Raw genomic sequence first — 25523 nt, 5'->3', positions numbered from 1 at the left:
ACTAAACAAACCTGAGATTTAATTAAGATGTGAGAAAGAGCTTTTCAAAAGAGATTTTCTCGTAATGTGGTGTCCGCTAGGTGATAATAGACCTTTTTTTGATGCTCTAAAGAGGAGGTGGTGGTGGCTGGTTTCCTGAGGAACTGCTGGCACCTGCGTGTCCTATGCGGCACATAGGTGCACCCAGGAGTGCATCATGCACACATGTGGTCTGTTTACACTTGTCCAGATGAGTGCTTTCTGTGTGGGTGACCAGGTAGTGTACTTTGAAATCACCGGAATCACGAGTTTGGGCAAGCAGAATAAACTTCTCTCACGTAGGAATAGCTCATCAGTATTTTTCATTCAAAATATTTTACTCTGTATTCACTGTGTAGAAAGCATTGTTGATTTTTGCTGCATGTAACTTACGGTCAGGACAAACCCAAAATAAGTGATGGGTTTATGTGAGTGGTAAGTACAGGAGACATGGTTGTGTCTGCTTAGGGTGATTGACCAGCTCCCCCTCTGGGTGGTGCTCTGCAGGGCTCTGATGAGGGGAGAGCGTGGGCGGTGTGCATGTAGACGTGGGCTCTCGTAGAGCTCCACATTCAGGGCCTGGAAAAGGCCTTGAGACAGTTCTTGGTCTGGACCCCAAGCCATTGAGTGTGTACATTCTCATTACTGTATTTGCCTAGAACTTAGAAAGTGCAAATTGGTAGTAAATGAACACCCTAATTTTACCATGTTGGTCAGTTCAGTCTAGTTTTTGGTGACCCTGTGGTAAGGCAGTTTATATCGGTTGGTTCCAGTTGGAATGCATGAATTCCTGTTACATTTGGACTAACAAGACAGGCATCTGACTATCTCTTCAGGTACTAGTTACCCTGCAGGAATCATTGCCCCTGGTCACTGCATTACCTGCAAAGGTGAAATGTTTTTCTATTGCCATTTCCATTTCATTCTGTTTTGTGTTCCTGATCTGCGTGTTCATACCTGGAACCACTCAGATGCCCACACATGTGGCTCAGGTGTGTGTACTCGACAGTGAGCCCATTGCTGCACTGGGTGTTCTGAACACCTGAGAAGCTTGGGGGCAGGTTGCAGATGTGTGAGCAGGTGGCCTGGCCACGCTCTCGGGACCAGGGGTTGACATTCATGCCTTGCCTTAAGCCATTCAGACCCTAAAAACGTTGAACATTGCCTCTTTTCTTCCTGAAAGTTGATACTTAGTCAATTTTTTGTCAGGTCTTTCTTCCTAGAAACGCTCATCTTCTGAAAAGCTGGGTTCACCTCAGAAACATGCAGATGTTTAAAATAAAGCCTCTAAAAATTGCTTTGAGATGAGCATAACCTAGAGCATGCTGAACTACAGGGCACGCTGTAGCCACACGGTTACCCGTGCAGCCTGGTTCAGAGGGCACACACGCGAGCAAGGTAGGCAGCCCTCAGACACCTACGCCAAGGAGAAGACATGGAGCAGGAGGCCCAAAGGAGAGGTGGGCTGTGCTCAGCGTGGATCCGATTTCATCCTTAACCTGCTCTCACTTGAGCTGTAACAGATCTTCTGTAGATTTTACTTCTGTAGGGATAATCTTCCAGTTGGTGTAAGTTTCTGGGAAATCTTGGCCTTTCAAGTTAAGTGAGCCCCACGAGAGCATTGCTTCCAGTCCAAGTAGCCCACCATTCAACTAAAAATGCCTGTGTTCTACCTAATACAAACTCATTTCCCCGTTCTGTTCCTTGTCTGTTTCAGCCAAGGAACTGGATGTTACAGAATGACTCCTACCTAGCAGGTTGACTAAGAGTGTTTCAATAAAAGTATATCACTGCCTTTCTTCTGAGACTCCTGCCTTTCTCTTTGGCTTATAAGTTTTACTTGGGTATTATTTTGCTGAGTTCACTTACTTTCTTGAAGTCAGGGAATGTGATAACAGTCTCATATTAAATACCATGCTTTTACATACTGATCTAAAAATATAAGGTGTTTTAGTAAGTTAATTTTCAGGTAACTGAAGCCCCCTCCCTTTTAAAAATATAAGGAGTTTCAGTAAGTTAATTTTCAGATAACTGAAGCTCCCTCCCTTTTTTGTTAAACTTTTTTTAATGGAAATCTTTGTGAAATTTTTTACGTAAGTTGTACAGAGTTGAGAGAGTGGCTTTTGTTTTCTTTTACTTTCTCTTTTATGACTTAGATCACAGACTCTGCTGCGATAACACAAAACTTGTCTGGAGGTGAATAAGTTTAATGTCGAGACTTAGGCTCTTGTGCATCTGTCACTTTGCTGTGCCCCACTGGTCTCTGTCGGCTGCCGGGGGTCTGGGTGTCGTACACACACAGCTCTTACCGGCGTGTTTGACCGTGGCCGGGAGCAGCCCTGAGGTTTCGTCTTTTCAGCTCTGCTCTCATGGTCGAAGTTGCCTGACAGATGACCTTTGATAGGTAACCAAGTCGGCGGGGTTGGATTGGCCATCCGTTTCTCCAGACAGGTGTGGACCTTCGAAGACTAGGGAGCGAGTGTTTGCATCGCTCACCTGCGGTATTTCTGAGCCCCTCCTACCCAGCCGCCCCAGGGCGACTCCACGGTGTTCTTCTCTTTCAGAGGAGTCAGACTCAGTCTCCAACACCGCCCAGGCCGCCCTCCCCGAGCTTTGAATTAGGCCTCTCCAGCTTCCCCCCACTGCCTGGGGCGGCGGGGCATTTGAAGACGGAGGACTTGTTTGAGAACAGGCTGTCTGGCTTGCTCACAGGATCGTCCAAAGAAAGGGTAAGCTGTCCCAAGCCTGATGCTCACTCACCGCTGGCGTCCCGCTCTTTACATGTGTGCTTTTTTCACATGCGGAAGAGGTTTATGAGGATAAGTGATTGCAGAGGCCACATAGGTTTTGAGCGGTAGGGTCAGAGGTGGAGCCCTGCACTGGTGTACTGTACAGACACTCACTCACCCAGAAACTCAGGTTGCATTTTTATTCTTGCTATTCACGATCTGCTTTTATTTTACAAGTCAGCAGAATAAAAAAGAAAAATCTGAATTATACCAGAAGTAACACGTTTTTAATAATGTACATGAATAACCAGAAGCCCAGGGCAACTTTACTGTAATACGGGTGGCTGTCGGCGAGCTCTGTGGTATTCATGCCTCTGCAGTGATTACATCCCGGGAATCAGCAAGTGCTGCAAGAGCCCGGGGGCTCCCCGTGGCCCTGCTGCAGTCGACAAGCAGACCAGGGCAGAGGTGGCCAGAATGCCTCATCCAGCGCCTGCTGAGTTCTCAGCCTGGCGCTCCACCACAGCCACCCACCATGTCTTTCTCCAGTGGGAACCCACCCACCAGCACGCTGTACTGCCCGAAGACCTAAGGAGTCAGAACCCCTGGCCTCTGGGTTGGGGAAGGCACTGCCCTGCAGACCGTGTCCAGACCGTCTACACCTGCAGAGCCCCCACAGGGGTGGGGTCGCCTCTCAGTACCAGGCGGGGTCATGGTGGGATTTATAAAGCCAGGTCTTTAGTTGTCTTCATACTAGTGTGTGGTTACTGCTCCCATTTTTAGCCTTCAAGGTTGAGAGGATTCCAAGACCCTGTATTTTGGAGAGAGAAGCACTTATTAAATGTGACATGTCTTGTGCGTTATTGTCAGTCTTAAATTCTGAGTTATCAGTGCCCCATGGAATGATGTTAGAGACCCTGAGTCCTGGCTTCACCCTGACCTTACTCCCCTTGGGGATGGGCAGGGGAAGAGAACAAGCAGGCCTCCACCCCATTTCAAAAACAGTATTTTGTTGTTGGTTTTTTTTTTAATTTTTACTGTTTTTACATTGTGAGTTTGTGTAAAATTTATTTTGAAGAGAGAATTGCTCCTTTTTTTTTTTTTTTTTTGCGGTATGCGGGCCTCTCACCGTTGTGGCCTCTCCCGTTGAGGAGCACAGGCTCCGGACGCGCAGGCTTAGCGACCATGGCTCACACGGGCCCAGGCGCTCCGCGGCATGTGGGAGCTTCCCGGACTGGGGCACGAACCCGTGTCCCCTGCATCGGCAGCCGGACTCTCAACCACTGCGCCACCAGGGAAGCCCGAGAATTGCTACTTTTAAGAAGCCTGAGCCCAATTCTAGGTGGAAGAGACTGTGTCCCTGCTTCTTGGTGAAGTGCTCGGCGGCTCTGCAGGGCCCTGGGAGGCCTCCGACGGGAGGGGGGCGGTCTCGGGCGTGCTCTGGACGTGAGGGAGCTTTTACAAGAAGGAGGCGTTTTCCATGCCTGTGTTTCCACTAGCCTTGAGCACAAAATCGTGAGAGGTGGTGGTTCTCAGGGGCCCCATGTTCTCCATCACCACCACCCTCGCCCCATGGTGGGGGGCAGTGCTATTCCCTCCATCTCACTCCCTCCAGAACCTCTCACTTTTGAACTTTTTATCTGCTTTGAAAAGTGAGATTTTGAGAAAACGCTTGTTTGCAGTTAGTCTCCCTTCCAGTTCTTTATTTGCTCTGCTGCCTTTTTTTTTTGTTAATTAACAGAAGGCTACATGTGTGAGTGGTTACTGCTCATGGGGCTGGCATTCTCCAGGTGTTTGCCTTAAACAGACTAAGCCTCAGTTTCGTTCCCTGTTAAATCAGGAGAGTTAACACACTGCTTTCAGGTGGGAACTGATGTCAGCACCTGCACCCCTCAAGGCACTCAGGTTTATTGGGATGGAGCTGTAACCTTGTTGGTTTTCCCTGTAAAAACGGGTGAGCCGTACTGGATTGTGCTGGGGACTCTACATTCACAGATCACGTGCCAGGCGGTGCTGGGCACTGGGGTGTCAGATGGGTGGAGGTTTCAGTACCTGTTCAGGTGGGAAAGCAGGCTTGCAGGCAATCGTGCTCATGCACAGAGGGAGGCCTCAGATCGGTGAGACGTCTGCCAAGAGGAAGGGGAGACCGGGGGCTGCTTCCTGGCCACAGTGTGTCCAGTTGTACTCCGGGCTGGCCCACCCGTGCTCCCGGGAGGACGGCGAAGCCGGTACCATTGTTGTGTGTTTAAGATCATTGAGAAAGATCTGACGGACGTGCCTCTATGCAGTGATAAACTGTTTTTGATGGTTTCAGAGCCTGAACGCAGACGCAAGCATGAACACTCTCCCCGCGGTGCCCCCCCGAGAGCCCTCAGTGCCCTGTGCCGTGTCCACAGCCTGCGAGCGTGCCCCCTCCCCTGCCCACCCGCCCGAGTAAGTCCACCTGCACCTGATGCCCGTGCCCCGTGCTGTGCTCCCTGTGGGGCTGCCCGTGGGGCCCGGATGTTCACGTGTCTGCCTGGTGGCGTCTTTCCAGGGATCCCAAGGTGGTGGAGAAGCAGAAGGAAACCCCGAGTGTGGACAGACCTCCTCCCACCCTGAGCACGACTGCAAGTAAATCGGTGCAGGTGGACGGCGCCGTCTCGGTATGTCGGGGGCAAGGATGTGGAGGGGCTCCCTGGAGCGGTGGCCGCCTATGTGCACACTGAGCTCGCTTTCTGTGCAGGGTACCCTGGGCATTTGCTAATGATTGTAACTAACCGATCTGGCTGTTCTCTGTCCCTGCAGCCGTGGGTCATCTTGTTCAGGGTCAGTAGAGTGAGGCTGTCGCCCGAGGAGCCACAGCTTCCAGTTCCTATGCCCCTAGGACTTAGGGTGGTCCAAGGGCGGATCAGAGGGACGCCCACCTCCCACCCCGCCCGGGTCCACACAGGCCTACCGCCAGCTCCTCTTCCTCTCTCCTCCCCTGGGTGCTCAGTCCAGCTTTTTAAATTCTGATTTGTGTTGTCCCTAGTTTGATCTTGGGTGGGCCTTTATCGTTTAGATTTGGGAGTTAAACCCTTTATTGTCTGCTAGGTTGAATCTTTAAAGAAAACTTTTTTATAGGTTAAAATTATTTTTTTTAATTATTTTTAAGTTACAAATGGTTGATGGAGGTGACAGACTTCTAAATGTTCTCATCTGTCATTTAGCCTTCATGCTTCCACTTACCTGAAAACCCTACTTTTTTGTTGTTGTTACCTCTGACTTTCCTGCAACCACACCTCCAGCCCTCTGTAGTTTGCAGTGTGTACAAATGCTTTGCAGAGGCAGCTGTTGAAGGTCACCCATAAGTGACAGCCGGACCTCTTCCTGGGTCCAGGAGACCTGCTCTGTGCCGAGGCAGATTGTCTGGCAGGGAGAGCAGATGCTGCTTCTGTGTTTTTCTAGGGTGTCTGCTGTCTGCCGCCTTTCAGGCTCCTATGTGGCTCAGAAGTGATTACAGGCCAGAGGCTGGAAAGAGTTCAGTCGGCACTTTTCATCTCCATGCCTTTTCTAGTTTTAACCATTTTTACAATATATTTCTAGAGTATCTTGGAGGGAAAGTTGTGCTGCAGGGGAACCTCAGTTGTTAAAATGTAGGAATTCTTTATTTAAAATAATTTTGAATGTGGTTACAGTTGAAACCTTTTTTTACGTCTACCTCAAGTGAACCTTATTTTCGCATGTTGTCATATAATCCCAGAGCTGTGTCTGTTTCCCAGGAATTGCGAAAACCCAGCTACGCAGAGATTTGTCAGAGGACGAATAGAGAGCCACCATCTTCCCCGTTGCAGCCCCAGAAAGAACAAAAGCCAAACACTGTTGGTTGTGGGAAGGAAGAAAAGAAGCTCGCCGAGAGAGAGCCCTCTGCCCCCAAGTCCAGCCCAGGACCACCCAAAGACCAGAGGAGACCGCCAGGCCGCCGGCCCTCTCCCCCAGCCTCGGGGCGGCGTCTGCACAGAGAACAGAGCCCCCCACCCAGGTCCCCTCAGTGAGCACCGAGGTCTGGGAGGGCTTCAAGGAGCTGAGGTCGCCACAACTAAGCACTGTCCTGCTCGGGATGTGAGTGAGCCGCTGGTTAGGAGCTTGCAGTGTAGATGAGGCCTACAAGGTGCCTGCAAGTTATTTTTCTTCTATGAGTCGGATTTCCCCCCTCTTGAAAAAAATCTATTTTTCAGGATTTAATTAATATAAACCTTATTTTAGGTTGGTGCTTAACTGGAGGTGATGCATAAGTCTGATTTTTTTCAGGATAGAAAATGCATTTATCCTAACAAATTGATATTTTTTATTAAGCCTCCATGTGGCTATGAATGCAAGCTATATATATATATAGTGAGTTTTTCTAAATTAAGCGGAACTATGCTACTTCATTTTTTAAAATAACTGGTTAGCAAGTGTGTATCTCTGAGATGTCCAGACTGCCGGGTGAGGCTGAGGACCGTGGAATTGAGGGCATGAGGCGATGCTGTGAGTGTATCCTGGGGAAGGGACGGGGTCCAATGGCGCCACACGCTGGCCTGGGAGTTGTCCTTTCATTCAGAAGCCTAACAAGTGGTTCTAGCATTTTTTAAGTAGAGCCCATTTTTGGTCCACTGGGCAGAGTAACCCTGCAGAGCACCGAAAGTCCTGATGTCCTGCCAGCAAGTAACCAGCTCCTCACTCCAGTCTCAAGTGGCTGTTATGTAAGATAAACTCAAAGCACATTGTGAATAGAACTTAAATGGAACATAAACTTTGTTGCCCACTGTCATGTTACCACGAAATTGTACCCTGATGTTTTGCTCCCGAGAGCAGGTGGGGAGGACATGGAGCCCGGCTCCCTCGTCTGCCCCAGTCTGCCCCACCTTACCCCTCCCGGGGTGCCTTTCCGAACCTCTGCACACGGCACACAGATCGTGGGAGAAGGTGTTTGTGGTGCCCTCTGGTGTTGGAGGATCCAAGTTCCTCTCTCTTTACCTCCAAGACAGGGTCTGTGATCCCTTCTCTAAGTGCTGCTCTCCAAGAACACGCATGCACTAAAGCTAGCAGTTGATAATAAACATAAATTATTTTGTTTTAAAATGCCTAAATTTTTTCTTTAAGTATTCTAAGCAGCAGACATTAAAATAAGAATATTTCCTGCTAAATGTAACCATACAGTTTATTCCACAAAATGTTATTTAACAAGACTAAGGTTTTTTCTTTTTAAAAAAGAGATTATTTCCATCCAATATTTAAAGACTTGAATTTTATTTAAACTTGAAAATGACTTTGCCTTAACTTTTGTATATGACAGCTTAGAGTTCCTGAGACCGGCCTGTGTTGGCGTGAGTGGGGTCTGCTGTCACGGTGTTACTGGGTAAGCACTGTAGGAAGAGCGAGCAGTCATGTTTGTAATTTACCTGGAAGATCTTACACAGTTGATCTTTTTTCAGACTGTTGAAAAATCCTGTAAATGCAAATAGTCGATACTGTATTAAATATGTGCACTTGGGCGTGTGTGCTTTGCTTGTACAGTTGTAAATAATCAGAACATATTAAAAAGGTACCCTAAAGAGAAAAAGCTGATAAAAATTGATATATTATAAATGTTGCTATTGACCTGGATGTAGATAAACTCAGTGTTGTGGTTTGAATATTATTTTAATTTGTTGAGGTTTTTTCTTTTTCTCTTATACTGGTGTGCTGAACTGATTCTGCCTCTTTGCTGCTGTGAAAGGGAGATGGAAAGTTTTACTAAAACGTTCGAATATTTTCATGCTCTTCTTAAACATATGTAAGTATGTACTAATCACAGCTAATGTTGAAAGGGTTTTTGAGGTATAATCTGGAAAGTGGAAACTGGCAGGGTCTTCAAGTGAAAGTAAAAAATAATCTACTTAAAATTACAGATAGCTAATAGGCATGATCTGCCTGCCAGAGGAAAACAAGCCCATCTCCTTCAGAGCAGCGTCTTTATTCAAATACCTAGACACCCACACAGCGCTCCTATTTGCAAATGCCTGTTAAAAGGAACAGGGGAATTAATTTCTTTGTAGTTTTGAAATTGCTGACTGAAAAAATCAGAAATAATTGACCTCTTACACCCAAACTAATGAGTACTGTAGAAAGAGCTGGAAAGGCCAGCTCTGAGCCCCCGGGATCCCATGACATGGCGGTCTCTGCTGGAGGAGGGAGTGATGCTGTCAGCACCATCCCCGAATCCCAAACCCTGTGCAGCCCAGACACTGGTTTTTAATAGTGGCAGATCCTGTCCCTGGAGACAGGTGTGGGGGGCCAGCTGTGCTGTCCGCCCTTTGTGTGACCAGGGTGGAGCTGTGCGTGCAGCTGGGATGAAGGTGACCGTGACAGCAGCCGGGCCCAGCCAGGTGGCATGGCCGGCCGGGCACATGAGGCCTATGCTCCCGCAGCCAAGTTAAGACTTCACTCTGATGTGATTTTTATAGCATTTTTTTTAATTAAGCAAGGGCGATATGCCAAAGAGCTATATAATGTCCCCCAACCTCCACCTTTCTGATATTCCTGAGGTTTTCCACTCACAGAAAAGCACAGGGGGTGCACAGTGGGAAGCTGTGGCGCCAGCCCACGGGCAGCCCCGCCATGCACAGCTGGTGTCTGGCTTCGTCCGTGTAAAATATAACTCTTTCCTTTCCCCTGGCAGTACCTCAAGGTACAGAGTCAGAGACAGAGCATCACAAATGGCATTTTAACTTGGACAATTGTGTGATGATACTTGTCATTTGGAGAGATAAGAATGAGAACCCAGCCCCGTTTCACCAGACATGAATTCAAGAAGAGTCGTTGATTTTTAAGAGTCCGTGTCATCATGTTTCTGATCAGGCCCTCTTGTAACTGCATCACTGGTTGTCACTAGTGGTGGCAAGAAACCTGTCAAGTTGCCACGTGGTCAGGGCCACCACGGTGCCGTGTGGAGGCCAGTCTGGGGCCTCGCGGGCCTCGGGGGCAGGTACGACCCGTGTCTGCATCTGCGTCCGCGGGGAGCGGCGGACAATCGGCCTGAAGGAGCGGCCACGGCACCAGCTCGCAGGAGGGCAGTGACGCGGACGCCTCGCCAGGGCTTTTGTTTCTGTTCTATTTCTTTTCATTAAGACTGGAATCAAGCTTATGTGTAAACTATTGGTAATTTAAGTTTCCTTTGTGTCATTCAGTGTAAAACTGTCTAATTTGAAAAAATGTAGGTTATGAAAAATAAAGATTTAGGCACTGTTTGGGTTTTCTTTTCATTTTTTTTTAATTAAAATTTTCTTCAAGAATGCACCTTTTTAAAAAATAGTATTTTGTTTGAACCCATCTGTGTCGTGAGAATGAAATGCGGGTTCCGTCCACCCATGTTCGGATCGTAGCCCGAGTCGTCGCAGCAGGGGCACCATGCCCAGCAGCTCAGTTGTGGGCCTCCAGGGTTGGCCCTCAAGCCAGTGTTCGTGAGGGCACATTTTGTTAAATTTGAGGTTTACCACAGAAATAAGTATCCCTGTGTCGGGCTCTTGTTTCTCGTGTTAAATGGCAACGTCTCAGGAGACATCCCCATAAAGTCACCTGGGGTGGAGGTGGGGCCATCGTGTTCAGATCCTAAGTGAGCCTCAGAAACGGTGATGGACTTCACCCTAAATCAGGGTGACGCCAGCAGCGGTGGTTGGGCCTCCAGCATGTGTTACGTGTGATGGCTGGTCTGCCAGCTGGTGACTGACCTGCACACCCCCTCCCCCGTGTTTCTACTTGGTTATCCTTCCCTTGTTGATGTGGGCTTCTTTGTCTCTGGCTGTTCATTCTTTGTTACGTGTTGCAGATATTTCCTCTCAATCCCTACCAGCTGTCTAAACTCTATTTAGAGTAGCTTTTATCTTACAGTTTTTAATTATGTAGTAAAATTGACCCATCTTCTCCTTTATGGTTGAGTGTCTTGGTCTTGTTTATGAAGTCTCCCTACTCCAGAGCCATGAAGACAATCTCCCTTGATGAATACATGTGTCTTCAGCCCATGTGGAATTGACTGATGTGTGTGTGTGTGTGTGTGTGTGTGTTGTGTGTGTAGTCTGAGGTGAGAACCCAGTTTTACTTTTTGCCATGTGGAAACTTGCCTATTGAGTAGCTCATTACTCCTCCACTGATCCGTGTGCCACTCTTGTTACTTCGTGTTCCCTCCCACCTGCACAGGCAGCTTTTTCTAGCCCCTCTAGTCTGTGCCTCTGGGCTCATTTCTCTGCGGACACCGTGGAATTCCACTCACCCACCATTCTGCCTTCCTAGGAATTTCCTTCGTAGGACTCATCACAAAAATAATTCGATGTGCTCCCTGAAGGTGGGAATCAAGGCCGTCTCTGTCACCCTTGTATCCCCCTGGTCTCAGTACACTGTCTGCAACACAGTAGAAGCTCAATAAATATCTGCAAAGTTGATGAAGTATCTGCTGACTATGTGTTCTCCATGCACAGCCCTGGCATAGGAAATTGGGGGAGAAATGGGGTGATGTGTTGATTTGCCTTTTCCAGATAACTCTTCGCAAACTCAGTGGCTTGAAATGACAAGTCATACATGGGGACTGGCAGATGTACGCCCAGCTTGGCAGCTCTGCCAGCCCTCGACCCCTCTTGCTCCCAGGTGCGTGTCAGCCGCTCTGGGCCTGGCCGGGGACACACAGCTCGTGGCCATGTGTGTCGTCCGCGGGCCAGCCGAGGCGTGCTCTCTTGTGGCCATGGAGTGGCACAGAACTGAACCCCGAAGGACCCCAGATGTTTGCACCTCCCCCTCCACCAAGAAGTTGCAGTCGTTGCATTCCGTTCCTTTGCATGTGCATTTTTTTTTACGAACGTTAAAGCCCTCTGTTTATCTAAATCACTGGGTAAAACCAGCAGTCGGAGGAGCACCCCCAGCACCGAGGCAGCTGGGCCTGATGGGCCACTAGCGCTTCCTGATCCGGGTGAAGTGCTGGGTCACCTAGATTGAGGTGTGGGGGGCTCTTCCCCTTTACATACTGTGTTCCCAGTCCACCATGGGTGGTGGGTGGAGGAGATATGAGAAAGACGGTACTGCAGGAGGGTTTGGGGGTTTTAACAAGACTTCCCACAGTTCTCAGAGCTCGAGCTCCATGGAGCGTGGCCAGCATGGGTGCCCAGCTCAGTGGGCCTGGTCTGTGTCTTCCATGTCGGGGCTATGCCATCTGTGGGTCCCACTGAAGCTGAGGGAAAGGATGGTCAGCAGGACCCACTAGGTTCAGGATGGTGTTACGGAGGAGGCCGTCTGGTACCGACCAGGGGAAGGGCTATCATGGCAGGGGAGCCATGGGGCAGGGACGCAGCCATGGGCTGGATCCCCTGCGAGACCAGGGTCCACTGTGGTCAGACAACACGCTCTGTGTGATCAGTCCACTTACGTGTTAGGGCTTGTCTGTGACCCTGGATGTGGTCACCCTGGTGACTGTTCCACGGGTGCTTGAAAAGAACATGCACCAGATGCAGAGCTTGCTTGAGTGTGTAACGTGGGTCCAATCCTGGGGGGCGAGGTGCCGTCAAGTCCACACCCCGGCTGACATTCTGCCTGGTTCTCTCAGTCACATCCCTAACGAAAGTGACAGATTTGTCTTCCTGTGTTTCACTGTTTCTCATTCCCCTCAGTTTTTGCTTCATGTATTTTGAAGCTGTGTTGGGTGCCTGCACTCTTAGGATGGCTGTGTCTTCTTGGGGGTGTATCCTTTAATGTCAGTAATCTCCCTCTTGGTCCCCAGTGACTGTCTTTGCCCTCAAGTTCTCCTGTATGTGACATTAATATACCCATTCCTGCTTTTCTTTTCCTTTATGTTTGGAGATGCACCTTTTCGCATCTTTACTTTCAACCTGCCTCTGCCGTCATATTTAGAGCGAGTCCCTTGTAAGCAGCATATAGTTGGGTCTTGTTCTTCAATCCACTCGACCATTCTCTGTCTGCTCACTAGTGTGTGCAGACCATTTACACGTAAAGTAACTATTGACTGGCCTACGCCGGCCAGTTTGTTTATTTTCCACTTGCTCCCTCTGTTTCTTTTTTTCTTGCCTTCCTGGGAGTTATAATTTGCTGATTCTTAACTCCCAGATCAGGAATTATTTAAAAAAAGGCATTCTATGCCTGAAGATGTGTTTGCCAGAGTGGGCTCTGCAGGAGGTCAGTCTCTTCTCCAGGGAATCCTCTCCTTACAGATAACTTGAGCGAGTTATGTAGTGTTGCTAAGCCTGGACCTTTATTTTTTAGTGGGACTCGCACAGTGCCTACCTCCTCTGGTTGTTATGAAGACACAGCGAACATTGAAAGTGCCACCCCCTGCACCTGAACGCATGCCCTGCGCAGCCAGGGCCCAGGAGTTTGAGAAACTGTCCCTCCTCCGTTCTCAGAGGCTTGGGTGGTATGATTCCCAAGTCTGGGTACTGGCATGTCCCCCCTGTTGGCTAAACGAGAGAGGGCATACCACACCCCTGGCCATGGAGATTGGCTTAGGGTGGACGTGTGACCAAGTGCAGGTGAGTGAGACCCTAGGAACTCCTGTGATAACCTGAAATTCTTCCTCTGCCTCTGGCTGCTCTGAGCTGAGGACGTGATGAGGGAGCTGGCAGGAGGACGATGCACGAGGGGGAGCGGAGCCTGGAGGACCCGTATCCTTGACATCACCCTGTTCTGCCACATCGGGGTCAGTGTCTTCCTTGGACAGAGAGCAAGAATGCTGTGGGCAGATCCATTAGCATCTGGGGGGATGTGTGGCCTTTAGGAATAATGTCAAAGCTGCCAGTAAATTTCACGTCTCAGCCAGAGCTGGGACCCATTACTATTCTTGACCCAGTGACTATCAAGGGAAATGGGCTTCCAGACCAGTTAGGTCACCCCTGGGGCTCTGGGGTGGGGCCCTGGACACACCCAAACTCTGTTAGGAAAGACGGAGTGGCAGCCAGCTGCACCCACTGTTGACCCTGGAATGTACCCCAACCCCACTGCCCCTCAGACTCCAGGCTTGTGGCGTGGAGTCAATATCTGAATTCAGTCAACATCTCAGACTTGATATGCCCAAAGTAGGTCCAAAATAGGGCCCTTGTTACCTCCACAAAACACCATCTCAACTGGTACCACCATCCACCCAGTTATTCCAGTCAGAAAGCTGAGCCGCGCTCCATCCCCCATTTTCTCTCTCCCAGATCTAACCCATCAACGATGCTGCCAACCCTGCCTCCACGTGCTCCCCAGCCCTCGCGCGCCCTGTCCAGCCACAGTTCTCTCTTACCAGTGCCTCGTAGGGGACCTCCTCTGGTCCCCCATGCCCAGCTCTGGAGCCTTTCGTGGTTCCCTGGCTCAGAACCCCGTGATTGTTCCTCGGGAGGCCGAATAAAGCCCGAGCACCAGTGTGGCCTCCAGGCCCCTCTCCAGGAGCTGTCCACCCCACCTGAGCACACCAGCCACTCCGCACACCCGGCTCGCGCTCAGCATCTCCTGCGCTGGGAATCTCTTCTTCCTCGTTTTTCCCGAGTTTCAGTTCAGATCTTGACCCCTCGCAGGGCATGTGCTGAGCACCCTCTCCGATACCCCCACCCGGGGCCCCCTCTTATCTGGTCCCTCTTATTTTATTCCTATTCCTGCCTTTGGCGCCAATTCTTCAGACCTTGTCCGCGTCTACACCTCTGTCTCCCCAGGGCCGGGAGCACCGCCGGGCCCTGGAGGGATGGATCACAAACCCACTCACGTGTTGACTCAGCAGCCACGTAAGAAGACCTGCTTTGTCCCAATCACTGTCACCCACGGGGCCCCCCAGACCTCTCCCTCTAACTGCCAGCTCGCCGGCACAGCTGCGGTTCGCATTTCTGTGAAACCCTCAATGCTTTCATTTCAGATTTTTACTCTTTTTTTGCTTTTTGGTCCTGTACTGCGGAGCCCGCAGACCTGGGACGGGGTCGGAGTTTCGGAGATTGCAGGGGTGACCGCGGTGGGAACGCGCCCCGCGGGGACCCCCAGGCACACCCCCTCCAAGTCTCCCGTAAGGAATCTTGTGGGCGCTTCAGTCGCGCGTCCAGAGCATCCTGAGCAGAGGGAGGAGGGGGAGCCCCGCCGCGGCCACGAGCTTTGGGGGCGCTCTTGGCCTCTGCGCACAGGAGCCGAGGTCACAGTCCTGGGACCCGGAGATCTGACCTCTTGGGACCTCCTCGGGCCGGACACCAGCCTGTGGGGTCGCCCCTGGAAGGTGGACCAGCCGGGGCGCTAGCCTCTGCGGACCGAGCCCGCGCCGCGCGTGTCGGCGGGGGCCTCTCGGCGGGTCCGGATAGTGCTGCGGCGCAGGTGCGGAGGCGTGGGGGAGAGACTGGGGCGGGGCCCGCAGGTGCCCTCGCCTCCCGGAGGCGGTGTCGGCGTCTGGAGGAGTCATGCGGTGTGTGGGGGGCGGAGGCGTGGGGGGGAGGGGCGAGTCCTCCCCGAGAAGAGCGGGGATCCCGGTGCCGTGAGTGTCGCGCACGGGTCGCCTCCTTCCTCCTCCTGGGCCCCTTGTCTGAGGCGGCACCCGAGGTCCTGAAACAAAATGGGCTCCGCCCGGCTGGCTGGGCGCTCGCGGCTCGACACAAAGGGCACCTTTGAAGCCCCTTTCGGGTCAGAGCCCCTAGACCGGAGTCAGGGTCGGGGTGGGGGCACTTGTGCAGACGGGGCACCTGAGCAGGATCTGGGCGCCTCTGTCCGCGCCCCCCAGGATGGACACCTCGGAGCAGTGCTCGCGCCTCCGCGGCTGCGCCCCGGGAGTTATGTGGGTATGTGTCGGTGAGAGTGTGTGTGAAGGAGGCAGGGGGAGGCGGCTTCTCTCGGCCTTTTCTACAGACCCTGCACAGGCTTTTCGCCAGCTCCATAGGCCCAGCTCAGAGCCCCAGTGGAAGTGCCACGTGAGCCCCCCGTGTTGTTTTTTGTGTGTTTGTGTGTGGAGTGGATGTGAACATTTATTTCTCCCGGTTCTGGAGGCTGGACGTCCAAGATCAAGGTGCCGACGGATTCAGTGTCTGGTGAGGACCCTCTTCCTGGTTCACAGACGGGGTCTTCCTGCTGTGTCGTCACCTGGAGGAAGGGCTGGGAGCAGCCCCTGTAAGCCTTGACACCAGAGGCCCCCACCAGATGGGGGTGGGAGGGGCGTTGACAACCGCAAGCCCCAGGCCTGAGCTGCAGCCTTCGCTCCTGTGGACCCTGAGTCTGTCTGTGTTCTGGGTTCCAACCCTCTGCTGGATGGACCCACTGCAAATACTTCTCCGGCTGTCATCTGCCTTTTCAATCCTGGGTCTCTAAGAGTAGAACTTTGCCAAACCCAAGATCACAAAGATTTCCTCCATGTTTTTCCTGAAAGTTCTACAGTTTTAGGTCTGTGACCCACTGTCTTTACTTTTTGCATATGGTGTGAGTGTGCAGTGGGTACTCCTGTGGACCCAGCATCAGATCTTAAAAACATCTTTTTCGGGGTTTCTTTGGCACCTTTGTTGAAAGTCTGCTGTTGGGGTCTGTGTGGATCTGTTATGGACCGTTTGCGTCCCGTGGGTCCATATTTCCATCTTCACGCCCTCTTGTTTACCATAGCTTTGAAACACATCTTGGAATCAGGTAGTGTTCGTCCTCCAACGGCATCCTTCATTTCCAAGGTTATTTCGGCTATTTGAGGCTCTTTGTATCTCCATGTAAATTTTAGGACCAGCTTGTCACTTTCTACAGAAAGCCCTGCTGGGATTTTGATTGGGATTCTGTTGGAGCTGTCAATCTCAACCATGTCAGGTCTCCTGACCCTTTACTGAATTCTTCTTGACTTCCCTCAGCGACGCTTTGTAACTATGATGCACAGGTCCTGCACGTCTCTCGTTAACTTTCTCTCTCTATATTTCCTATTTCGATGCTATTGTAAATGGTATTTTTCCAGTTTCTTATTGTTCGTTGATAGCACACAAAACTACAACTACTACATATTTTCCTTCGACTGTTAGAGCTGATTCAAAGCCTAGCCCCACTACTTCCTGTCGCCCATTTTGACACTTGGGACAAATGTAATCTCGCTGAGCCCTTATGAATCTGTCTTTGAACTGAACGTAAGTGGCCACCCCTGCCCATTTTACAGAATCAAATAAGCCCCCGATGAAGGGACATGTCCCCAGAGACTGATGGATTAAATTGTGCACACACACAGCTGCGGACACCGCCCTGCCATGAGCAGCCTGCCCGCAGCCCTCTCCTGTATCCCTCAGGAGCCTCCCCCTCAGCCCAGCTCAGGGATTTGAATATTAAAAATATTCAACAACACTGTTTAAGGTCTGAATAATGTGGCTTTCCCCAGTTTTCCCTCAGACTCATCCACTTTGAGGGAATGAAAGTGGAGCCAAATGAGAGCCAGTGAGGCCAAGCAGAAACACCAAAGAGAAACCAGTTTTAGCTCAGTTTCTGAACATCTGGGTCCCACCATCTCCTCCCATCCCAGCCCCATCGCATCCCATTTGTGTGTTTCTCTGGAGTGTGTTGATGCGCCAGAAATCCGTGAAAACACAGGCTGCCACTGTGCAGAGACCCCGCTCAACAGAGCGGCCTGGAGTCCAGGCTTTGGTGCGGCTCCCTCAACAGTAACCATGAAAAGAAACAGAGAGGTTTTTAGACTTTTAAGATGAAGTTTCAAATATGTAAAACATACTTTTACTTTTTCATACATATTCCGGGTGTAGATGGGCCACACCTGCCTTCCAAGGGCCGCCCACAGGCTCCTGCCCAGCCAGCTTGAGGACCACTCATGTTTCCTCCCCCTGGGTAGGGCTGCAGAGGCCAGGCTCAGCCCAGCCCACAGCCAGCCAGCCTTGTGGAGTCAGCCAGCACCTGCTGGAGCACAGGCTCCTGGGCCTCACCCCGGAGGTCTGGCGCCACCAAACACAGGAATCCAGGTTTGTTGCTGTTTAGCGTGGTAGGTGTTGCCCACGGTAGGTGTGTCCCCACCGAATTTGCCTGAGACGGCTGTGGAGCCTGCACACACACACGTGTGCACATGGGATGAACATAAATGCAAACCTGCAGAATTCCAACGCCCTCCTCAGCAGCATCACCTGATTTCAAGCAGCTCAACATTCTCAGAAGCACCTGGGACTACTTTGAAGCTCCGCCCCACCCTGCGGAGTTTGATTTAATTGGTTCAGTGGGGCCAGATGGGTGAGGCTGTCTCCACACCTTCTCTTTGGTCTTTGCCTGTCTGCTGACCAGGTGAGCTCAGGGCTCTGGTCAGGATGGACATGCCTGCCTCTAGCCCTTCATCTTTCTCTTCCTACCGTGAAATGCTCACGTCCTTCTCAAAGTGAGGTCCCCAGGCTGGCTCCCCTGGAACCTGTAGAAATGCAAGTTCCCTGACCTGCTGGGTAGGACCTGTGGGCAGGCCCAGCAACCTGCAGGGTTGCCGGACCCACGGGCCAAAGGGCGACTGCTCAGGGCATAACGCCTAAGCCTAGAGAGAAGGGCATCCGGGAACACAGCTCCCAGCACCCACCAAGCGACGATGCTGGCAGGTAAGGAGCCATTTTTGGGCAAATGGTTCTTGTGGGGACTTCTCAGATGGCCCCCAGGGCAGCTGTGCACTCTGCCCCTGCGGTGGGCAGGCCTCGGGGACAGGATGCCCTAGGTTGTGGGCAGCTGGAGGAGACCCAGCCCAGGTTCCCGAAATCACACCTCCCCAGAAGTGGGTGGAGGGTCCCGAGAGCCAGAAAGGAGAACACCAACGATGGGGAGTAAAGAGGGCTGGCGTCGTGTTTGTGCCGCATGAGAAGGGGACAGGCTTTGTGCCTCTCGGGGAGAAGCGTGAGGCCTCTGGTCTCCAGCCTCTTTGCTGACTCATATCGATGCCACGGCCAACGTCGGGTGTTTCCCCGGAGGTTTACATTTCCTAAGAGGTGGAACTAAATGATTTTTAAATTATTGAGATGTAACTGACAGTTAACATTATATTAGTGTCAGGCTTACGGCATAGTGATTAGATACATGTGTGTATTGTGACATGATCACAGTGTCTCGTCAACATCCATCACCTCATATTGGTTCAACTTTTATATCTTTGTGATTAGAATATCTAATACTTACTCTCTTAGTAGCTTTCAAATACACAATACAGTATTGTTAACTATTGTCACCATGCTGTACGTTACATCCCCAGGACTTAATTATTTTATTTTAACCTCCTTCACCCATTTCACCCACCCCTCACCCCCGCCTCTTACAACCACCAATCTGTTCATTGTATCTATGAGCTTGCTTTTTTTGTTTTGTTTTGTTTTGTTTTGTTTTGAGATTCCACATATAAGTGAGATCATATGGTATTTGTCTTTCTCTGACTGACTTATTTCACTTAGTACAATGCCCTCAAGGTCCATCCATGTTGTCTCAATTGGCAAGATTTCATTCTTTTTTATGGCTGAATAATATTATCTTTATCCATTCACCCAATTTCTTTATCCATTTATCCATCAATGGCCACTTACGTTGCTTCCATAACTTGGCTATTATAATTAATGCTGCAGTGAACATGGGGGTGCAGATATCTTTTCGAGTTAGTGTTTTCATTTTCCTCAGATAAACACCCAGAAGTGGGATTGCTGGATCATATGGTAGTTCTGTTTTAACTTTTTGTTTCCCATAGTAATTGCACCAGTTTACATTCCCACAAACAGTGTATGAGGTTTCCCTTTCCTCCACATCCTCACTAGCACTTGTTATTTGTTATCTTTTTGATGATGGCCATCCCAGCAGGCGTGGGGTGATGTCTCACTGTGGTTTTGATTTGCATTTACCCAATGCTTAGTGATGTTGAGCATCTTTTCTTAGACGTGTTGGCCATCTATGTGTCTTCTTTGGAAAAATGTCTATTCAGATTCTTTGCTCAATTTTAAATTGGATTATTTGGGGTTTTTTGCTATTGAGTTGGATGAGTTACTTTATATTTTGGCCATTAACCTCTTATCAGATATATGATTTGCAAATATTTTCCCCCATTCTGTAGGTTGCTGTTTCATTTTATTGATGGCTTACTTTTCTGTGCAGAAGCTTTTTAGTTTGATTACTTTCGATGTCAGACCCATAAAATCATCATCAAGACTGATGTGAAGGAGCCTACTACTTATGTTTTCTTCTAGGAGTTTTATTGTTTCAGATCCTATGTTCAAGTCTTTAATCCATTTTTTTTTTTTTCTTTGCGGTACTTGGGCCTCTCACCGCTGGGGCCCCTCCCGCTGCGGAGCATGGGCTCCGGACGCGCAGGCTCAGCGGCCATGGCTCAGCGGCCCAGCCGCTCCGCGGCATGTGGGATCCTCCCAGACTGCGGCACGAACCTGCATCCCCTGCATCGGCAGGCGGACTCCCAACCACTGCGCCACAGGGAAGCCCCTTTCATACATTTTGAGTTGATTTTTGTCTATGGTAAAAGAAAGTGGTCAAGTTTCATTCTTTTGCATGTAGCTGTCCAGTTTTCCCAACACCATTTATTGAAGAGACTGTCTGTTCCCCATTGTATTTTCTTGGCTCCTTTGTCATAGATTAATTGGCCAGGTATGCGTGGTTTACCTCTGGGCTATTCTGTTTCATTGATCTGTATGTCTGTTTTTATGCCAATACTATACTGTTTTGATTACTATAGCTTTGTAATATCAGGGAGCATGATGTCTCCAGCTTTGTTCTTCTTTCTCAAGATTGCTTTGGATATCTGGGGTCTTTGGTGGTTCCGTACAAATTTTAGGATTGTTTGTTCTACTTTAGTAAAAAATGCTATTGGTATTTTAATAGGGATTGCACTGAATCTGTAGATTGCTTTGGATAGTACGGACATTTTAACAATATTAATTCTTCCATCCATGAACACGGAATATCTTTGCATTTATTTGTGTCATCTTCAATATTTTTCATCAGTGTTTTATAGTTTTCAGTGTACGGGTCTTTCACCTTGATTAAATTTATTCCTAGGTAATTTAGTCTTTTTGATGCAATTGTAAGTGAATTGTTTTCTTAATTTCTCATTCTGATAGTTTTCTTAATTAGTGTATATAGTATACTCCTGATTTTGTATGTTGATTTTGTATAAACTTTACTGAATTTGGTTATTAATTCTAACAGTTTTTCTGGTGGGGTCTTTAAGGTTTTCTAAATATAAAATCATGTCATCTGCAAATAGAGACAGTCTTACTTCTTCTTTTCTGATTTAGATGCCTTTCATGTCTTTTTCTTGTCTAATCATTCTGCCCGGGACTTTCAATACTATCTTGAATAGGAGTGATAAGAGTGGGAACCCTTGTCTGTTCCTGATCTTAGAGGAAGGGCTTTCATCTTTTCACCATTGAGTATGTTAGCTGTGGGCTTGTCATATATGGTCTTTATTATGTTGAGGTATGTTTCCTCTGTACCCACTCTGTTGGAAGTTTTTATCATAAATGGATATTGAACTTTGTCAAATGCTTTCTGCATCTATTGAAATGATGATGATTGATTTTTATCCTTCATTTTCACATTCATTGTGTATCACTGATTGATTTGTCGATGTTGAGCCATCCTTGCATCCCAGGAATAAATCCCACTTGATATTGGTATATGATCCCTTTAAAGTATTGTTGAATTTGGTTTGCTAGTGTGTGTGTGTGTGTATATATATATATATATATATATATATATATATATATATATATATATATATATAGGCTGCTTTGGGTCTTTGTTACTGTGTGCGGGCTTTCTCTAGTTGCGGCAATTGGGGGCTACTCTTTGTTGCATTGCGCGGGCTTCTCATTGTGGTGGCTTCTCTTGTCGCAGAGCACGGGCTCTAGGCGCGTGGGCTTCAGTTGTTGTGGTACGCGGGCTCAGTAGTTGTGGCGCATGGGCTTAGTTGCTCCACAGCATGTGGGATCTTCCTGGACCAGGGCTTGAACCCATGTCCCCTGCATTAGCAGGTGGATTCTTAACCACTGTGCCACCAGGGAAGTCTGGTTTGCTAATATTTTATTGAGGATTTTTGCATCTATGTTCATCTGGGATATTGGCTTGTAATTTTCTTTTCTTGTTATGTTGTTGTTTGGTTTTGGTATCACGGTAATGCCGGCCTTGTAAAATAAGCTTGGAAATGTTCCTTCCTCTTCCATCCTGCCCCCCCGCCAAATTCAGGTCCTTTTCAAATGCAAAATATGTTCACCCCATCCCAACATCCCCCAAATCTTAGCTGGTTCCAGCACCAACTCTAAAGTCCACAGTCTCACAGAAACACCATCCATGTCGGGTCTGAGTGAGACTCCAGGTACCCTACATCCAGACGCAAGATTCCTCTCCAGCTGTGAATATATTTAACCCAGTGAACTGTGTGCTTTTGAATTAGGATGATGGGCCAGGCATGGAATAGACGTTCCCATCAAGAAGGGAGAGATCAGAGGAAGGAAGGAAGGGCGACAGGTACCAAGCAAGTCCCACGCGAAGCAAAGAAATTCCATCAGATCTCAGAAATGGAGAATGCTCTGCCCTCCAGGCTGCTGGGGTACACCAGCCCCCTCAGCCCTGGGCAGTGGCATCCTGGCCTGTGAAACCAAGGATGAGGCAGCCTCGCCCCGTGCAACACTCTGGGCCTGTGGTGCCTGTCCCTGAACCGCCAGGGGTCACTCTCTTCTGGAAGGATGGAGCGTGTTTGTGGCCGTCTGGTCCTGGAGAATCTGAGAGCCTGCCTTGATGTTGTCCTGTCTTTGTCCCCTGGAGCTAAATCTGTCAGGGTCTCTGCTGGGCAGGGGCGGGTGGGGGGCACGCTCAGCTCCTATCCTGGCTCCCTCTGGGGCATGGTTCACACTCAAAATCTCTGACGGTCCAGCCACACCCTGGCTTCCCTCCACAACACACACTCTCATTTTTCGCAATGCAGACAGGTTGAGAATTTTCCAAATCTCTGAGTTCTGATTCCTTTTTGCTGAGCAGTCCCTTCAGTTCAACCTCCTCACGTTTTACCACCACCAGGAGAAGAGTCTGCCCCTCCCCTACCCGGGGAAACGCCCCATCTCATCTCTGCGGGTCCACCTCCCACGAAGCTCTGGGGGGCCCAGCGGAGCTCTCTGCTGCTTCCTGACGAGGACTGCCGTCCCTGGCTCCATGCGGCCTCCCCACTGCACCCGCCAGCATTCCCTCGTCCCCGTCCCCCTCGTGGTGACACGTGCTCCCTAAGTGACAGACGCTACCTCTCCCCCTCCTCTGCTCTCCTGAGCTCCTACCTGAGTCACCATTATTTCCACCAACAGTCTATTCTTGCCATCTGGGCTTCTCCTAACGAGCTCCCCAAGTTTCCAGCCTCCACACTCACCCAGGCCACAGCCACTTCCTTGTGTTGAGGTGTTTGTTACACAGCATCCACTTCACAGCTCCAGAGTGTCTCAGGCAGCTCAGCTGCTGCAACAAAACACCACAGACACTGGCCTAAACAACAGATGTTTATTTCTCACAGTTCTGGAGGCTGGACTCTTGAGACCTCGGTGCTGGCTGGGCTGCTTCCTGTTCCACTGTCTCCCCAGCCTAAAGACGGTGCCTTTGTGCCGTGTCCCCCACTGCAGACAGCACGCAGCCCGTGGGACCGCAGAGTGCATGTGGCGGTGGGGTGTCACCATCCAGCAGGTCATGTGGGGAGCCACCCCGGTCCTGGTCCCGGTGCAGTCGCTCAGGGAGATGGAAGCTGGCCAAAGACCAGCCCAGGCAGGTGCAGGCAGAGGGCCTGCGTGGACAAGAACATTCTGCACCCAGCAAGGTCTTGTGCTCGCTGGGAGAAAAGGAAGCCTCTCCTTCCTTCCACACCACGGGAGACGGAGCAGGACAGCAGAAACTGGCCCTGTGGTGGCTTTTGGGGAGGGGGCTGGAGGGCAGGGAGGGAGGGAGCCCCCCTCTACCTGGGGTCCTTGGCACCTGCACGCTTTTTCGTCTGTGAAAAGTAATTATGTTCTGTCTCAGTTTGTACAGGGAAGAGCCTGAGGACTGAGTTTTCACATTGAATCATTCTAATCTGTGCTTTGAATTGAAAGCTCTTAAGTGCCACCCTCTGTGTTCCTCCGACCTCTGACCTCAACCACACCACACGATGCCCCGAGGCCCTGGATGGAGCTGGGAGCTCTGTCCCCCCATCTCTGGCTCCATGGGTGTCTCTGAACTGGGCATTAGCTCTCTGTCCTGGTCAGGATCCACTGCCCGTTTGCTATAAAGGCGCCCACAGTGTCCCCGATTACTCAAAGCCTATCCCGATGTTCTGCATGTCCTCTGTGGGGAAAACCCTGACCTCTGTCTCCTCTCTATCCTCCTTCTACGCTGTCCCCAGGCCTGGACCCGCGGCATCCCTGCTCCGCAAAGTGCGCGTGGCAGGCCGGTGGCTGCCACCCACCCTCCTTCCAGGTCAGCCCCGGGAGACCCCCCGCCCCGGCGCCCTTTGACCAGCATGAGGGAGCTGGGCGACGTTTCCCCAAGGGGGGTGTCTAAGAGCTGTATCCTGATTCTCAGGTTCCTCCTTGGCCCATGTGTGCACGTGCAGCCTCAGAGGTAAGACAGGTGAGCTCAGCTGCCCTGGAGTGCCACCCGTGGGAGCCAGCGGGAGAGCGGCCGAGTCCGGGGTGCTTGTGACGCAGCATAGCCGGCCGTCCTGGCAGCACACGCTGGCTCCCCCCTTCTCCCCACTCCCCCAGCGGCTCTGTCACACCGGGACCCTCCTGCCTCCTTCTGGAGAGACTCAGAAATGATGCTTGTGCAGGCGGAGGGCGGGCGGGGACCAGTGACGACACGGCCCTCCTCTGGACGGGAAGCCGTGTGCTGGGCGTGGGGCTGGGCTGGGAGCTACCCGTGCACTTGGGAATGCCGCTCTCAGGAGCCTCGGCTGACCACGCTGACAGCAGAAAGGACGCCCGGGAGCAGGTGCCGCAGCGGCAGGTCCTCGCGGAGCTGGAAGGGGTTCTGGTTTCTATAATTGGGAGAAAGCAGGAGCTGACGGGAAACAAGCGGTTGTCAGGATGAGGAGCCTGCACATTCCATCCGGTTTCAACCGGGTCGTGCGCTCAGAAGCGTCAGGTGCATTTCCTGGACGAGCGCCACCTGAACGCAACCGCTTCCAAGCATAGACAGCGTCATTCCCCCATTTATGGGTGACGAATTCCTCTAATGTTTTGCCAGTTACTTTCTGGTGCTCATTAGAGCTAATCAGCTGAGTACATAATATAGAAGGAGAAAGGAGATCAGCAATGAAATACTAAAAAATAACTGCTTTGGTGCAGTGTTATAATTGCTTTATCTGCTTTTTGAACACCCGCATTAGCTCTGGGGGAAGAAAACAGCCTGGTTCCATAAGTCAAACGATTTACTGCCAACCTGAAATGATTCAGGATTGGCTTCCAAAAGGTGGAAAGCAGCACAGCTGTGTACACAGCGTTGCAAGGTGAGTGGAGCTACAAGAGCGGCGAGGATGCGAAGGCAGGTGATTTCAGCCTCTGATCCTGCAGCAGAAGCTGACAAATGAAAATGCGGGAGCGGTGGCTCTGGAAGCGCAGAGGAACGCTACTCGGAGGCGCAGCGCTCTGGAGAGGAGGGGAGCCGAGCCGAGCCGCGGTGTAGAGGTCACGTGGGGCGGGCAGGAGGGGCTGGACCCTCGCTCGCTGCAGGAGGCTGCTCCCGGCGCCCCTGGGCCGCAGCCCTTCTCTCTGCAGCGCCGGCGCCTTGGGAGTCGTGGGGGTGGGGGGGCGCTGGGTGACTCCGTGACTCAGCGCCTTCCGCGCACCTCTGGCTGAG

General features: G+C 50.6%; 1 protein-coding gene across 2 annotated transcripts in view; it reads left to right on the top strand.

Moving 5' to 3' along the window:
* Positions 1 to 9965, top strand: part of LARP4B (La ribonucleoprotein 4B) — an 87927-nt gene extending 77962 nt beyond the window's left edge. For both annotated transcript variants that reach the window (XM_082854426.1, XM_082854425.1), the window contains 4 exons: positions 2583 to 2747; positions 5062 to 5180; positions 5284 to 5392; positions 6491 to 9965. In XM_082854426.1, coding sequence (XP_082710552.1) covers positions 2583 to 2747; positions 5062 to 5180; positions 5284 to 5392; positions 6491 to 6763 — 666 coding nt within the window. In that variant the 3' untranslated portion in view covers positions 6764 to 9965. The remainder of the gene's footprint in view (positions 1 to 2582; positions 2748 to 5061; positions 5181 to 5283; positions 5393 to 6490) is intronic.
* Positions 9966 to 25523: the final 15558 nt, after the last annotated feature.

Source organism: Leucopleurus acutus (genome assembly GCF_964270905.1).
Source record: "Leucopleurus acutus genome assembly, chromosome: 1".
In the NCBI taxonomy this organism is placed as follows: domain Eukaryota; kingdom Metazoa; phylum Chordata; class Mammalia; order Artiodactyla; family Delphinidae; genus Leucopleurus; species Leucopleurus acutus.
This window is presented reverse-complemented; position numbering and strand designations above follow the sequence as displayed.